The sequence below is a fragment of the Zonotrichia leucophrys genome, chromosome 1A, assembly GCF_028769735.1.
Source record: "Zonotrichia leucophrys gambelii isolate GWCS_2022_RI chromosome 1A, RI_Zleu_2.0, whole genome shotgun sequence".
Classification (NCBI taxonomy): domain Eukaryota; kingdom Metazoa; phylum Chordata; class Aves; order Passeriformes; family Passerellidae; genus Zonotrichia; species Zonotrichia leucophrys.
Genome location: NC_088170.1, coordinates 72,140,696 through 72,157,013, shown reverse-complemented (window position 1 = coordinate 72,157,013; position 16,318 = coordinate 72,140,696). Strand labels below are relative to the sequence as shown.

The window sequence follows — 16,318 nt, the reverse complement described above, 5'->3', positions numbered from 1 at the left end:
GCTCTGTGGCGGTCGCCGCGGGGCGAAGCGGGGACCGGTCCGGTTCGGCTCCGCTCGGCTCCGTTCGGCCCCGCTCGGCCATGGCGAAGCGGGCGGCGCTCCCCGCCGCGCCCCTCGGGGACGATTTCTCCTTCGTGAGCCCGGTGGCCAAGTACGTGCTGTTCTTCTTCAACCTGCTCTTCTGGGTGAGTGCGGGGACACCGGGACACCGCGCTCCCGAAGGACGTCCGGACCCGGGGGCTGGGCCCCATCCCTGGGACACCGCCATCCCCGGGACCCCTCATCCCTTGGGAGTGTCTCCATCCCTGATCCCTATTGGGACTCCCCATCCCTGAGATCCCACGGGGACCCCCCAGCCCTTGAAATGTCTCCATCCCCGAACCCTTTTGGGACCCCCCAGCTCCAGGGACCCCCAGCCCTTGAAATGTCTCCATCCCTGAACCCTTTTGGGACCCCCCATCTTCGGGACCCCCAGCCCTTGGGAATATCTCCATCCCTGAACCCTATTAGGACCCCCCATCCCTGAGATCCCACTGAGAACCCCAGCCCTTGGAATGTCTCCATCCCTGAACTTTTTTGGGATCCCCCATCCCCAGGGACCCCCAGCCCACTCTCCAGCCCGGGATCTGTTTTGGGACCCTGCATTCCCCCAGCTCACCCCCATCCCCAGGATCCCACCGGGATCCCTCTTGTCCCCAGCCCTCCCCAGGGACATCTCCTGCAGGGAAGCCACAGTTTTCCATGTTTAGGGGCCTTTTTAATGATTTTTTTAATGTTTTGAGGTATTTTTATGTTTTCATAAAGTTTTATATTTTGAGTATTATTTTATGTTTCCGGGACTTTTTAAAAACATTTTCGAGAATTTTGTACCGCTTGGGAGGTTTGGGCTTTTATTTATGTTGGGGGGTTTTTTCTTTATGTTTGGGGCTTTTGTGGGGGTTTTTTGCAGGGTTTTTTTTTTTGTGGGTTATTTCCGTGTTTGCAGTCCTATTTTTGAGGAAGTTCCTCACTTCCCATAAACCACATTGCTGTGTCCAGCCACCCGTAGAGGAACAGCACTGGCTGGCGAGTGAACTCCCGGGAGGTGGGGACAGAGGTGGGGACAGATGTGGCCTCCAGGGAGGTGGGGACAGAGGTGACCTCCCAGTGGTGGGTGGACACCATGCGACAAGGGGAAACTGAGGCACAGCGGCTGCAGCTCGGGTGCATCCCTGGCTTTGGGGGGCTGCAGTGGGGCCATGGGGGTGGTGACAGCTGCGGGGTCCCCGTGTCCCTCTGCAGATGATCTCCATGGTGATGGTGGCCGTGGGGGTGTACGCCCGGCTGCTGAAGCACGCAGGTGAGCTCGGGGGCACGGCTGGGGTGGCACGTGGGGTCCTGGCGGTGCTGGCAGTGTGGTGACAGCTCGTTGGTGGTGACAGAGGCGGCCATGGCGTGCCTGGCAGTGGACCCTGCCATCCTCCTCATCGTGGTGGGCGTCCTCACCTTCCTCATCACCTTCTGCGGCTGCGTGGGCTCCCTGCGGGAGAACATCTGCCTGCTGCAGGTGGTGAGTCCTGCCAGGGCTGGGGACCCTGTGGCATCACGGTGCTCCCCTCACCGTCACCTTCCTCTTCCCCTCACCATCACCTTCCTCTTCCCGCAGTTCTCCGTCTGCCTGACCATCATCTTCCTCCTGCAGCTGGCGGCCGGCGCGCTGGGCTTTGTGTTCTCTGATAAGGTACTGATAAGGGAGGGCACTGGGGGTGCTGGGTGGCCCCAGCCCTGTCCTGCTGGGTGGCAGCCTCGCTGCTGTCCCTCTGTTTGTCCCCCAGGCCCGCGAGAAGGTCAGCGAGCTCATCAACGGGGCCATCGTGCATTACCGGGACGACCTGGACCTGCAGAACCTCATCGATTTCGGGCAGAAGGAGGTGACATGGGGGGCCTGCAGGGTTGGGACGTCCCCATTGCCATGTCAGGCTTACATCTGTGGGGTGGCACAGGCTGGGGATGTTGGATGGCTCTTCCAAGATGTTCCCAGTGATGTCCTGCCTGGCAGGGGGAGGTTGGGGACACAAAGAGCCCTGAGTGTCCTGTCCCCCTGCCTGGGCTGGGGTCCCCTCCCCCTGAGCCCCGTGTCCTGCCCGCAGTTCAGCTGCTGTGGGGGTGTCTCCTACAAGGACTGGTCCCAGAACATGTACTTCAACTGCACGGCCACCAACCCCAGCCGCGAGCGCTGCTCCGTGCCCTTCTCCTGCTGCCTGCACGATGCTGACCAGGTCTGTGCTGGGGTGGCCTTGGGGACCCTGCCCGTGCCTGTCCTCCCTGCCCTGGGGAGGGGACCCTGCCCGTGCCTGTCCTCCCTGCCCCGGGGGCTGGGCTGGGCCTGGAGCCCTGCCCAAGGGCAGGGACCATGGACCCATCCCAATGGGGGTACCCATAATTGGTTTCCCCATCCCATCTTGGTTTGGGTTCCCCATCCACCTTCCAGGTTTGGGTTCCCCATCCCACCCTCTGGGTTTGTTCCCATTCCACCTCTGGGTTTGGGTTCCCCCATCCCACCTCTGGGTTTGTTCTCCAGTTCCACCATCTGGGTTTGGGTTCCCCATCCCACCTCTGGGTTTGGTTCTCCCATCCCACCCTCTGGGTTTGGGTTCCCCCATCCCACCCTCTGGTTTGGGTTCCCCATCCCAAACCCTCTGGGTTTGGGTTCCCCATCCCACCTCTGGGTTTGGGTTCTCCCATCCCACCCTCTGGGTTTGGGTTCCCCATCCCACCCTCTGGGTTTGGGTTCCCCCATCCCACCCTCTGGGTTTGGGTTCCCCATCCCACCCTCTGGGTTTGGGTTCCCCCATCCCACCCTCTGGGTTTGGGTTCCCCCATCCCACCCTCTGGGTTTGGGTTCCCCATCCCACCCTCTGGGTTTGTGTCCCCATCCCACACTCTGGGTTTGTGTCCCCATCCCACCCTCTGGGTTTTGTCCCATCCCACCCTCTGGGTTTGTTCTCCAGTTCCACCCTCTGGGTTTGTGTCCCCATCCCACACTCTGGGTTTGGGTTCCCCATCCCACACTCTGGGTTTGGGTTCCCCCATCCCACACTCTGGGTTTGGGTTCCCCATCCCACACTCTGGGTTTGGGTTCCCCCATCCCACCCTCTGGGTTTGTTCTCCAGTTCCACCCTCTGGGTTTGGGTTCCCCATCCCACCCTCTGGGTTTGGGTTCCCCATCCCACCCTCTGGGTTTGTTCTCCAGTTCCACCCTCTGGGTTTGGGTTCCCCCATCCCACCCTCTGGGTTTGTTCTCCAGTTTCACCCTCTGGGTTTGTTCTCCAGTTCCACCATCTGGGTTCGGGTTCCCCCATCCCACCCTCTGGGTTTGGGTTCCCCCATCCCACACTCTGGGTTTGTGTCCCCATCCCACCCTCTGGGTTTGGGTTCCCCCATCCCACACTCTGGGTTTGGGTTCCCCCATCCCACCCTCTGGGTTTGTGTCCCCATCCCACCCTCTGGGTTTGGGTTCCCCATCCCACCCTCTGGGTTTGGGTTCCCCCTCTCACCTTCCAGGTTTGGGTTCCCCATCCCACCCTCTGGGTTTGGGTTCTCCCATCCCACCCTCTGGGTTTGGGTTCTCCATCCCAACCGTTGGGTTTGGGGACTCCTGTGTGGAAATGCTGTGGTGAAGTGGGGGAGAATTCTCCCTCTCCAGAGCTGGAATTGGCTCTTTGGGGCCAGGTGGCTCTGGAGGGACAGCGTGGGGACACCGAGGAAGGGACACCCCACCCAAGGCAGGGGCCAGAGCTCCTGGTCACTCCACAGCTGCCCCCAAGAGCAGGGAGCCCGGTGAGTTCTGTCCCCAGCCCCTCTGTGCTCTGTCCCCTGTCCCAGGCTGTCATCAACACCATGTGTGGCCACGGGATGCAGGCCAGGAGCTACCTGGAGGCCAGTGCCTTCATCCACACCAACGGCTGCATCGACAAGCTGGTCAACTGGACCCACAGCAACCTCTTCCTGCTGGGGGGCGTCGCCCTGGGGCTGGCCCTGCCCCAGGTACGGGGCTGGGGGACCAAGGGCTGCCCCAGAGCTCTGCTTTGTGGGGCTTTTTTGGGGAGCTGCCTTAATGGGGGCTGGTTGTGAGATGGGGGAGTTGGGATGGGATTTGGGGTGGGGGAGTGACGCAAATGTCTGGCACAGGGGGCATGGGGTGACACTGGTGTGGCTCAGTACCTCCCTCTGCCCTTCCTCTTCCTCCCTCTCCCCCATCCCTCGTGCTCTTTCTCTCAATTTTTCTCGCTTTTTTCTCCTTCCTTTTCCTCTCCCACTTCCCTCCTGCCCTTCCCTCCCTCTCCCTTTCTCTCCCCTCTTCCTCTTCCCTTTCCCCTTCCTCTCTTATTTCCTTCCCTGTTCCCCTTCCTATTTCTCTTCCCTTCTCCCCCTCTTCCTGTCCTCTTCCCTTCTCCTTTGCCTTCCCTTTATTTCACTTCCCCTTTCCCTCTCCTCCATGTCCCCTTCCTTCTCTCCCCTCCCTCTCCTTATCTATCCCCCTTTCCTCTCCCCATCCCTTTCCTCTCCCCATCTCTCTCCCTTTCCCACTCCCTTCCTCTCTTGTTTCCCTCCCCGTCCCTCTCCCCTCCAGCTGGTGGGCATCGTCCTGGCACGGCTCCTCATCAACCAGATCCGCGATCAGATCAAGCTGCAGCTCTACAACCAGCAGCACCGGGCAGACCCCTGGTCCTGAGCCCGCACCCTCCCGGCGGCACGGCGGCGCTCCGGGGCCGTTCCCGAGCCCCGGCTCCGCGGGGACAGCCCGAGGGGCTCCGCTGCACCACAGGGAACGCAGATCTGCGCTGGCTGCACAGGAGACTCCGTGCCTTTGGCAGCCGCTGCTGGGCTCGGCCTGGAGCTGCTGAGCTGAAGCAGCGCCGGGGAATCGCTGTCTGTCCGTCCGTCCATCCGTCCTGCTGGCGCACAAAGCTTCGCACTGGGATGTGCTTCCCCTCCCCGCGAGTGCTGGAGAAGGACGTCTGTCTGTCTGTCTGTGTGTCCGTGCACCGAGCTGCCTTCGCCCAGGCCGGGGATGTCCCCGCCGTGTCCGGGTGTCCGTCTCGGTGCCGCTGGCCTCGGGCACAGCCGAGGGGACCGAGGGGTGCCGGGCTGTGCCCGTTCCTTGCCTTTCCCGGACAATAAAGACGCGAGGCCGCACGCTGCGGGCTGTGCCGGCCTGCAGAGGCCGCGGGGACACGGCGGCGCCTGAGGGGACACCGAGGCCGCGCCAGGCCCTGCGCTGCCGTGAGACCCCAAAACGAGAGGAGAACGCGGCTGAAGGGCCTGGCCCGGCCCCTCGGAGCTGTCGCAAACCGTGGGTGGAGTTTTTGGGGTTGGATGTTTAGTTTTGTTTTTATTTTTTTTTTCTTTTAATGTTCCCTTCGGCTCGGGCTGGGTGGTCCCTCCCGCGGAGGGAGCCGGGATGCGGCCCAGCGCCCGGCTCTTTGTGTGCGGCCGGGACGCTTCTCTCTCATAAAAAACCCTTTTTTTGGCTTTTTTCCTCCTCAAAATCCGCCTCATCCCCCCGCCGAAACGGGATTTCTTCCCCCAACAGCGATTGCTTCTCCGAGCAAGGGCACCTCCCAGCAAAAAAAGTGATTTTTCCCCCTCCAAAACTCACCTTCTTTCCCCAAACCTTCCCCTCTGAAGAGCTACTTCTTGCCCAAAAATGCAAGTTTACTCTAAGAAGTAGCTGCTCTCCAAAAAAATTACTTTTCCCCCTCAAAATCCCCATCTTTTCTCCTCAAAATCAACTTCTCTTCCCCCAAAAGGGACTTGTCTCCAAAAACAACTTTTCTTTTGTGCCCCCCCAAACTGATTTTCTCTCCCCAAAAAAAGTAACTTACCCCTAAAAATGGAACTTTCCTCCACAAAAATCAAGTTTTCTTCCCCCAAAATTGTCTTTTCTCCCCTAAAATTGATTTTTCCGAAAAAAGAGTACCCCCTCCATAAAAGGTACCTTTTTTCCTCCAGAGAAAGTGTATTTTGTCCCAGAAAAGTACCTTTTGCTCCCCAAAAAGTAACTTTTCCCTTAAAAAAGTAACTTTTCTTCTCCCAAAAGTGGCTTCTTTTCCCCCAAAGGAAACTTTTCACCTCCAAAAAGGAACTTTTTACTCACAAAGGCCTTTTCACCAGAAGGACATTTTATTTCACAGCAAAAAAGGGATCTTTTCCTCATAAGAAGGAACTTTTCCCTCATAAAATTGATATTTTCCTCATATAAAGTGATGGTTTTGTCACAAAAGTGACTTTTTCCTTTGAAAATTGGACCTTTTTGTCATAAATGTCAACTTTTCCCTCACAAATAGTGACTTTTTCCTCACAAAAAAAGGACTTTTTCTTCAAAACCAGGAACTTTTCCCTCACTATATGTGACATTTTCCTCACAAGTGAATTTTTTCTCACAAAAAGGGAACTTTTTCCTCCCAAAAGTGACTTTTTCCTCCCAAAAGGGATATTTCCCTCACAAAAAGTGACTTTTTTCCTCACACGGGAGTTTTTCTGTGCAAAAAGGAACTTTTCCCCTCAGAAAAAGGAATATTTTCCCCACAAAATGCGACTTTTTCTCACAAAAAGCCACTTTTTCCTCACTAAAGGAACTTTTTCCTCACAAAGGCCTTTTGTGAGGGGGACTTTTTCCTCCCAAAAAAACTTTTCCCTCACTTTTTAGCGACTTTTTCCTCGTAAAAAGGAACTTTTCCTCACAAAAAGGAACTTTTCCTAACCACAAGTGACTCTTTCGTCACGAGAGGAACTTTATCCTCACAAAAGGACACTCTTTCCTTCCAAAAAAAGCATTTTCCCTCACTTTTTAGCGACTTTTTCCTCATAAAAAGGAACTTTTCCTGAACAAAGTGACTCTTTCGCCACAACAGGAACTTTTTCCTCACAAGAAACTCTTTCCTCCTCCCAAAAAATCACTTCACCTCACTTTTTAGCTACTTTTTCCTCATGGAAAGGAACTTTTCCTCAGAAAAAGGAAACTTCCCTCACAAAAGGAGACTCTTTCCTTTCAAAAAAAAGCATTTTCCCTCACTTTTTTAGCGACTTTTTCCTCATAAAAACGAAGTTTTCCTCACAAAAAGGAGCCTTCCCTCCGAAAAAGGGAACTTTCCCTCAGAAAAAGGAAACTTTTCCTCACCAAAAGTGACTAGTTCCTCACGAGAGGAACTTTTTCCTCACAGAAGGGGACTCCTTCCTCCCCAAAAAACGCCTTTTCCCCTCACTTTCCAGCGACTTTTCCCCTCACAAATCGCGTCTCTTACCCTCCGCAGCGCTTCCCCCGCGGTCCCTCCCTCAGCCCGCCCCGGCGGGGGGCGCGGGCCGGGCCGGGCCGCGGGCGGCGGCGGCGGCGGAGGAGGAGGAGCAGCAGCAGCAGCAGCGGGGCCGCTCCGCTCGCTCCCGGCGAGCCCAACAAAGGCGGCGGGGCCATGGCGGGCCCCTCGCCCCGCTGCGAGCCGCCCTAAGCCCGCCGAGCACCGCCGCGATGTGGCCGGGCCGCGGCGGGCGGCGCTGGGCGCTGGCGCTGGCCCTGGCGCTGGCCCTGGGCGGGCGCTGCCCCGCCGCCCCCAACGCCTCGGCCGGGCCCCCGCGCTGCCGCCGCCCCGCGCCCTGCGAGCGGCTCCGCTTCGGCGCCTGCCTGGGCTCCGCGCTGCCCTACGCCGCCACCTCCACGCTGCTGGCCACCGACTCCGCCTCGCAGGAGGAGGCGCACGGGAAGCTGCTGCTCTGGTCCGGTACGGACGGGACGGCACCGGGAGCGGGGAGAGTGCGGGAGAGGCCCGGCATGGGGCTGGAGGGGGATGGGGAGCGGGGAAGGCGGGGAGAGCTTGGATGGGGGGGTTTGCGTGTAGTGTGGGGGGGCTGGGGATGGGTGCAGTGTAGAAAACTTCATAAAGGGGGGCTGGGGATGGGTACAGTGTAGATAACTTTATAGAGAGGGGGATGGGGATGGGTAAAGTATAGAAAACTTTGTAGAGGGGGTTTGGGGATGGGTACAGTATAGAAAACTTCATAAAGGGGGGCTGGGGATGGGTACAGTATAGAAAACTTCATAAAGGGGGGCTGGGGATGGGTACAGTATAGAAAACTTTATAGAGGGGGGCTGCGGATGGGTAGAGTACAGAAAAGTGCCTAGCAGAGGCCTGGGGATGGGTAAAGTATAGAAAACTGCGTGCAGGGGGCCTGGGAATGAATACAGTCTAGAAAACTGTATAGAGGGGGGGATGAGGATGGGTACAGTATAGAAAACTTTATAGCAAAGGGCTGGGGGTGGGTAAAGTACAGAAAACTTTGTAGAGAGGGTTTGGGGATGGGTACAGTATAGAAAACTTTATAGAGAGGGGCTGGGGATGGGTACAGTATAGAAAACTTTATAGAGAGGGGATGGAGATGGGTAAAGTATAGAAAACTTTACAGAGAGGTTTGGGGATGGGTAAAGTATAGAAAACTTTATAGAGAGGGGCTGGGGATGGGTAGAGCATAGATAACTTTATAGAGAGGGGGATGGGATGGTAAAGTACAGAAAACTTTGTAGAGAGGGTTTGGGGATGGGTACAGTATAGAAAACTTCATAAAGGGGGGCTGGGGATGGGTACAATATAGAAAACTTTATAGAGAGGGGCTGGGGATGGGTAGAGCATAGATAACTTTATAGAGAGGGGGATGGGGATGGGTAAAGTATAGAAAACTTTGTAGAGAGGGTTTGGGAATGGGTACAGTATAGAAAACTTTATAGAGAGGGGCTGGGGATGGGTAGAGTATAGATAAATTTATAGTAAAGGGGTGGGGATGGGTAAAGTATAGAAAACTTTGTAGAGGGGACTGGAGATGGGTACAGTATAGAAAACTGTATAGCAAAGGGCTGGGGATGGGTACAGTACAAAAAGCTTTATAGAAGGGGTTTGGGGATGGGTACAAGAAAGAAAGATGGGTACAAGAATAGAAAACTTCATAGAAGTTGGGTACAAGATAGAAAACTTCACAGAGGGGAGCTGGAGATGGGTACAGTACAGAAAACTTCATAGAGGAAGGCTGGGGATGGGTAAAGCACAAAAAACCGTATAGCAAAGTGCTGGGGATGGGTAGAGTATAGAAAACTGTGTAGCAAAGGGCTGGGGATGGGTACATTATACAAAACTGTGCAGAGGGCGAGTGAGGATAGGTGAAGTATAGAAAACTGTGTAGCACTGGCCTGAGAATGAGTACAGTATAGAAAACTGTTCAGAGGGGGGCTGGGGATGGGTGCAGTACAGAAAACTGGTTGAAAAGGGGCTGGAGATGGGTACAGTACAGAAAACTGGTTTAAAAGGGACTGGAGATGGGTACAGTATAGAAAACTGAAGAAAAATGGACTGGATTTGGGTACAGTATAGAAAACTGGTTTAAAAGGGGCTGGAGATGGGTACAGTGTAGAAAACTGGTTTAAAAGGGACTGGAGATGGGTACAGTATAGAAAATTGGTTTTAAAGGGACTGGAGATGGGTACAGTATAGAAAACTGATTAAATAGAGACTGGTGATAGGTACAGTATAGAAAACTGATGAAAAATGGACTGGAGATGGGTACAGTGTAGAAAACTGATTGAAAAGGGGCTGGAGATGGGAGCAGCATGGAGGGGAGCAGTACAGGGAGGGTCTGGGGATGGGCACAGCACAGAAACTGGACAGCACAGGAGTGGAGATGGTGTAATGTGGAGGGGAGCAGGAAATTGGGGTACAGGGAGGGTGTGGTGTAGATGGGGAATGGGATGGAACGGCCTCAGAGATGGGTACAGCAGGAATCTGGGGATGGGTGCAGTGTAGAAAATGGTTTATCAGGGGCTGGGGGTGGGAACAGTGTGGACAAGAGCACTGTGGGGGTACAGCATGGAGGGGCAGCCCTGGTGATGGGCCAAGGTCCCCAGAGGGTCCCACGCTGTGTGGGCTGTGGACAGAGGGTCCCACAGAGGGGTCCCAGTTTTGTGTGGGTGCTGTGGGGATGGCAGGAGGGTCCCACAGAGGGGTCCCAGCGCTGTGTGGGTGCTGTGGGGATGGCAGGAGGGTCCCACAGAGGGGTCCCAGTTTTGTGTGGGTGCTGTGGGGGCGGCAGGAGGGTCCCACAGAGGGGTCCCAGCGCTGTGTGGGTGCCACAGGAGGGTCCCACAGAGGGGTCCCAGCGCTGTGTGGGTGCTGTGGGGGCCACAGGAGGGTCCCACAGAGGGGTCCCAGTGCTGTGTGGGTGCTGTGGGGACGGCAGGAGGTGGCCGTGCCAGGGGTGGTGACGGTGCTGTCCCCTCCCTCAGGCCTGCGCAATGCCCCGCGCTGCTGGGACGTCATCCAGCCCCTGCTGTGCGCTGTGTACATGCCCAAGTGCGAGGATGGGCAGGTGGAGCTGCCCAGCCAGACCCTGTGCCAGGCCACGCGGGCACCCTGCACCATCGTGGAGCGCGAGCGCGGCTGGCCCGACTTCCTCAAGTGCACCACGGACCGATTCCCCGAGGGCTGCCCGGTACGGCACGGGCACGGGGAATGGGGGGAAAGGCACTCTGTGCAGGAGAGAAGGGCTGGTGTCTCAGCCTGGAGAGGGGAAGGATCCAAGGAGAGCTCCCAGCACATTCCAGGGGGCTCCAGGAGAGCTGCAGAGGGACTGGGGACAAGGCCTGCAGGGACAGCACCCAGGGAATGGCTCCCACTGCCAGAGGGCAGCCATGGGTGGCATCTTGGCAATGAGCAATTCCTGCCTGGGCTGGCATTGCCAGAGCAGCTGGGGCTGCCCCTGATCCCTGCAGTGCCCAAGGCCAGGCTGGAGCAGCCTGGGATGGTGGGCTTGGAATGGGATGGGCTTGAAGGGCCCTTCCCACCCAAACCATTCTGGCATTTGGGACACTCAGAATCCATCCCCAGGGGTTTTTATGGAAGTTGGGGATGGCAAAGGGAAGGGAGACCCTTCCTGGAGTGCTGAGATTGCCAGTGAAGCCCCCAGAGCCCAAAATCCCTTCCTGGAGAGGAGTCGGGGTGGGGATGGATCCAATGCCAGGCTGGGAGAGCTGGGAATGGAGGGAATTCCCTGGAGAGGGAGCCTGGGCTGGGATTTTGGGAAGGGATTCCCAGAGCAGCTGGGGCTGCCCCTGATCCCTGCAGTGCCCAAGGTTTGACACTGGGGCTGGGGCACACAGGGACAGGGGGAGGTGGCCCTGCCATGGCAGGGGTGGCACTGCAGGGGCTCTGAGGTCCCTTCCCACCCAACCATTCCAGGATTCCCTGGTGATTCTATGGAACCCAGCTGTTCCCTGCCCTCCACAGGGCATCATGTCCATCTTGACCATGGGGGCGTCTCCTCCTCCTCCTCCTCACGGCCTGCTTTCCCCTGTGGCAGAACGAGGTGCAGAACATCAAGTTCAACAGCTCGGGGCAGTGCGAGGCGCCGCTGGTGAGGACGGACAACCCCAAGAGCTGGTACGAGGACGTGGAGGGCTGCGGCATCCAGTGCCAGAACCCGCTGTTCACCGAGAAGGAGCACCGCGAGATGCACGTCTACATCGCCGCCTTCAGCTCCGTCACCATCTTCTGCACCTTCTTCACCCTGGTGAGACCCAGGTTCCTTTTGGGGTGCTGTCCCCAAAACGGGATGGGCACCGAGCTGTCCCCAAAACGGGATGGGCACCGAGCTGTCCCCAAAACGGGATGGGCACTGAGCTGTCCCCAAAACGGGATGGGCACCGAGCTGTCCCCAAAACGGGATGGGCACTGAGCTGTCCCCAAAACGGGATGGGCACTGAGCTGTCCCAAAAAGGATGGGCACTGAGCTGTCCCCAAAACGGGATGGGCACCGAGCTGTCCTCAAAACGGGATGGCACTGAGCTGTCCCAAAACGGATGGGCACTGAGCTATCCCCAAAACGGGATGGGCACCGAGCTGTCCCCAAAACGGGATGGGCACCGAGCTGTCCCCAAAACAGGATGGGCACTGAGCTCTCCCCAAAACGGGATGGACACTGAGCTGTCCCCAAAACGGGATGGGCACCGAGCTATCCCCAAAACGGGATGGGCACCGAGCTGTCCCAGAACGGGATGGGCACCGAGCTGTCCCCAAAACGGGATGGGCACCGAGCTGTCCTCAAAACGGGATGGGCACCGAGCTGTCCCCAAAACGGGATGGGCACCGAGCTGTCCCCAAAACGGGATGGGCACCGAGCTGTCCCCAAAACGGGATGGGCACCGAGCTGTCCTCAAAACGGGATGGGCACCGAGCTGTCCTCAAAACGGGATGGGCACTGAGCTGTCCCCAAAACGGGATGGGCACCGAGCTGTCCCCAAATGGGAGGGCACCGAGCTGTCCCCAAAACGGGATGGGCACTGAGCTGTCCCCAAAACGGGATGGGCACCGAGCTGTCCCCAAAACGGGATGGGCACTGAGCTGTCCCCAAAACAGGATGGGCACCGAGCTGTCCCCAAAACGGGATGGGCACCGAGCTGTCGCTTTCTCCACCCCTCCAGGCCACGTTTGTTGCTGACTGGAGGAACTCCAACCGCTACCCCGCCGTCATCCTGTTCTACGTCAACGCCTGCTTCTTCGTGGGCAGCATTGGTTGGCTGGCACAGTTCATGGACGGTGCCCGTGACGAGATCGTGTGCCGGGCCGATGGCACCATGCGGCTGGGCGAGCCCACGTAGGTGTCACCTCTGTCCCCAGGGCTGTCCCCAGCACCAAGGAGGGCTCTCGGGGTTCGCTGGCCTCCTGGGAGCGTGGAGGGTGAGACCCCCGTGCTCCTGCATGTCCCCTCACAGGGGTGGGTGACATTCTGGCCCCACCTCTCCGCAGCTCCAACGAGACGCTGTCCTGCGTCATCATCTTCGTCATCGTGTACTACTCGCTGATGTCGGGTGTCATCTGGTTTGTCATGCTCACCTATGCCTGGCACACGTCCTTCAAGGCCCTGGGCACCACCTACCAGCCGCTGCTGGGCAAGACCTCCTACTTCCACCTCATCACCTGGTCCATCCCCTTCGTGCTCACCGTGGCCATCCTGGCCGTGGCGCAGGTAACGGGGTGAGCACCATCAGGGGATGGTGTCTCAGGGTGACACTGCAGCCAGCTGACCCTCCTGTCCCTGTCCCTGTCCCTGTCCCTGCCAGGTGGACGGTGACTCTGTCAGTGGCATCTGCTTCGTGGGCTACAAGAACTACCGCTACCGAGCCGGCTTCGTGCTGGCCCCCATCGGGCTCGTGCTCATCGTGGGGGGCTATTTCCTCATCAGGGGTAGGTGTGCCTCTGCTCTGGGAGGGGACGGGGTCACCGTGGGTGTCCCCACACCCTGACCCCCTCGTCCTCCCCACAGGGGTCATGACGCTCTTCTCCATCAAGAGCAACCACCCCGGGCTGCTGAGCGAGAAGGCGGCCAGCAAGATCAACGAGACCATGCTGCGCCTGGGTGAGGGCTGCACCGACACTTCCCCAGGGAGTCCGGGTGGCAACGGGGACATTTTGTCCCCTGAAGTCACACAGCCCCTTCCTGGGGTGACAGCAGTGGGGACAAAGCTGTGGTGGTGGTGGTGGTGGCACAGCCCAGTGCGGCGTCTTTGTCTCAGTGCCACTGGAGCTTGGCTGGAGTTCATCCCTTTCTCTTCCAGGCATTTTTGGCTTCTTGGCCTTTGGCTTCGTCTTCATCACCTTTGGCTGCCACTTCTATGACTTCTTCAACCAGGCCGAGTGGGAGCGCAGCTTCCGGGAATACGTCCTGTGAGTGGGACAGGGACAGGGTGACAGGGACAGGGTGACAGGGACACGGTGCCACCACAGCGTGGACAGCCCCACGTCCCCCATGAGCGGTGCCACCACATCACCCTGCAGGGCTGTGGGGGCCGTGGGCTGTCCCTGCTCCTCCTTATGGCCGCTGTCCCCGTGTGTCCCCACAGGTGTGAGGCCAACGTGACCATCGCCACGCAGACCAACAAGCCCATCCCCGACTGCGAGATCAAGAACCGGCCGAGCCTGCTGGTGGAGAAGATCAACCTCTTCGCCATGTTCGGCACCGGCGTCTCCATGAGCACCTGGGTCTGGACCAAGGCCACCCTGCTCATCTGGAAGCGCACCTGGTGCAGGTGGGACCCCAGGGTGTCACCCCAGCTCCCTGGAGCCCTTCCTGCCCCATCCAGTGGCGTGGTGGAGGACATTCCCAGATGTTTGTCCCTCAGCTCCATGGGTTGTGGGCTCACAGCAGCGCAGGAACGGGGTGGCCTCTCCCATGTGGAGTTTGTGGGACACCTCCATCCCCAAAGGACCCATTCCCCAGTCTGGTGTCCCCATGTGCAGGAGGGGGAGCTGGGGAGGGTCCCTGTGCCCCCAGCTGTGACAGCTGTGCCCCCTGTCCCCTCCGTGTGCCCAGGCTGACGGGGCAGAGCGATGACCAGCCCAAGAGGATCAAGAAGAGCAAGATGATCGCCAAGGCCTTCTCCAAGCGCAAGGAGCTGCTGCGCGACCCGGGCCGGGAGCTGTCCTTCAGCCTGCACACCGTGTCCCACGACGGCCCCGTGGGTGCGTGCCCGGGCCAGGGATGTCCCCAACAGCCCCCCAGAGTCCCCAAAGTCCCCCTTGACCAGATCTCCCTGTCCCCACAGCTGGATTGGCGTTCAACATCAATGAGCCGTCGGCCGACGTGTCCTCGGCGTGGGCGCAGCACGTCACCAAGATGGTGGCCAGGAGAGGGGCCATCCTGCCCCAGGACATCTCCGTGACACCCGTGGCGACACCTGGCAAGTCCTTGGGGACCTCGTGGGGAATGTCTGGGGGATGAGCCGGGCTGGGGGTGCGCAGGGATGGTGTACTCAGGTTTGGGATGGATCCCCGTGGGATCGGGTGGGTGGCAGGGGTTGCTGGGGGGGTGGTGGAGGGCACAGGCGGGACGTGGCCGCTCACAGCCACCTCACCCACGTCCCCCAGTGCCACCAGAGGAGAGGGCCAACCTGTGGGTGGTGGAGGCCGACGTGTCCCCGGAGCTGCAGAAGCGCAGCGGCCGCAAGAAGAAGCGGAGGAAGAAGAAGAAGGAGGTGACCCCAGACCCCGAGCGCTGCCCGGGGCACCCCACCATGCCCAGCTCCGTCCCTCGCCTGCCCCGCCTGCCCGCCCAGCCCTGCCTGGTGGCCTTTGCCCCTGATGTTCTGCCAGCCGTCCAGCCCGATGCCACCTTCCCCGGGGCCGCGTGGGACGGGCGCGGGCGCAGGGCCAACGTGCTGCACGTCATCAGCAACCCCTTCTGCCCCGAGAGCGGCGCCGCCGAGCCCGAGGGCTGGCACCACCACCGCCACCATGGGGGCGCCCTGTGGCCCCCCCAGCCCGGCCCCCTGGCCCACCCCGGGGCCCCCAGGACTCAGGGCTGCCGGGCAGGGCTGGCCCCCATCCACTCCCGGACCAACCTGGTGGACGCGGAGCTGCTGGAGCCCGACTCGGACTTCTGATGCCAGCGGGATGTGGGGGCACCAAAGCCACCTGATCCCACGGGGATCATCCCAAATGTCCCACCCACCTGAGCACATCCTGTTCCTCCCCTCGGAGGATTTGGCTCCGTGCATTTCCCAGCCTGGAGAGGTTTTGGGATTCCCTCCGGCGTCACCGGGAGAAAGGAGCTGGCACAGTGGGACAAGGCCCGGCTCCCACAGGGATTTAGGGACCAGGGGGACACCTGGGGACAGCCTAGATCAGGGTAGATTTGGGGCAGCTCTGCCCCACCCACGGCTAGAGGTACGTAGAGCTCACCCCCACTTGTGCCAATAGCAAATTTTTTTAAAATTTCTGATTTTTTTAACGTTTGTATCGTGGTGCCTCTGCTCGGGGTGAGCCCAGTCAGGGGCAGCAGCAGCAGCAGCCCTGGTGTGCACCCCTGTTTTGGGTTCACCCCAATCCCTTCTGAGACCCCCAAAGTGCCTTCCAGCTCCCCAGAGAGCTGAGCCAGACCCAGGTCAGGACTCGTGGGAGATGGGACAGGAAGCACCTTGGGCTGCCTGGGTGCTCCTGAGCAACAAAACAACCCCAGAAACCTCGGGGTGCCCGAGGTGAATCAGGGTCAGCAGCCCCCAGAGCAAAGCTTTTTTTTAATTATTTTTTTAGGATAAAAAAAAATTAAAATCAAGTCACAGCAAAGCCAGCGGAGCCCTGGGGCAGGAGGGCTCCAGTCCCTGCTGGTGTTTGGATTTTCCCTATTTTTATTAAGTCCTGGTAGGCTCCTGGCTTTTTTGGTTTTTTTTTGGTTTTTTTTTGGTTTTTTTGCTATCCCAGTGACCTCCACCTGTTCATTTTTGCTGTGTAAAGGAAAATCCCTCCTG

At 58.7% G+C, this 16,318-nt stretch overlaps 2 protein-coding genes across 3 annotated transcripts; both read left to right on the top strand.

Moving 5' to 3' along the window:
- Nucleotides 1-18: 18 nt before the first annotated feature.
- TSPAN33 (tetraspanin 33) lies at nucleotides 19-5,876 on the top strand. Of its 2 annotated transcripts, none has more exons than XM_064703119.1 (8): nucleotides 19-185; nucleotides 1,282-1,339; nucleotides 1,422-1,549; nucleotides 1,646-1,720; nucleotides 1,815-1,910; nucleotides 2,130-2,258; nucleotides 3,865-4,026; nucleotides 4,613-5,876. In XM_064703119.1, exons 1-8 carry the CDS (start codon nucleotides 81-83, stop codon nucleotides 4,712-4,714), a joined length of 855 nt encoding a protein of 284 aa, XP_064559189.1. In that variant the 5' UTR covers nucleotides 19-80; the 3' UTR covers nucleotides 4,715-5,876. The 2 variants fall into 2 exon arrangements, with proteins under 2 accessions (XP_064559189.1, XP_064559190.1); XM_064703120.1 differs by having other exon boundaries at nucleotides 33-151.
- Nucleotides 5,877-7,507: 1,631 nt separating this feature from the next.
- Nucleotides 7,508-16,276, top strand: SMO (smoothened, frizzled class receptor). Its single transcript, XM_064703118.1, has 12 exons — nucleotides 7,508-7,757; nucleotides 10,304-10,509; nucleotides 11,377-11,586; nucleotides 12,497-12,669; nucleotides 12,822-13,041; nucleotides 13,136-13,259; nucleotides 13,339-13,431; nucleotides 13,631-13,739; nucleotides 13,916-14,101; nucleotides 14,386-14,534; nucleotides 14,618-14,752; nucleotides 14,940-16,276. Exons 1-12 carry the CDS (start codon nucleotides 7,508-7,510, stop codon nucleotides 15,452-15,454), a joined length of 2,370 nt encoding a protein of 789 aa, XP_064559188.1. The 3' UTR covers nucleotides 15,455-16,276.
- The last annotated feature ends 42 nt before the right edge of the window (nucleotides 16,277-16,318 follow it).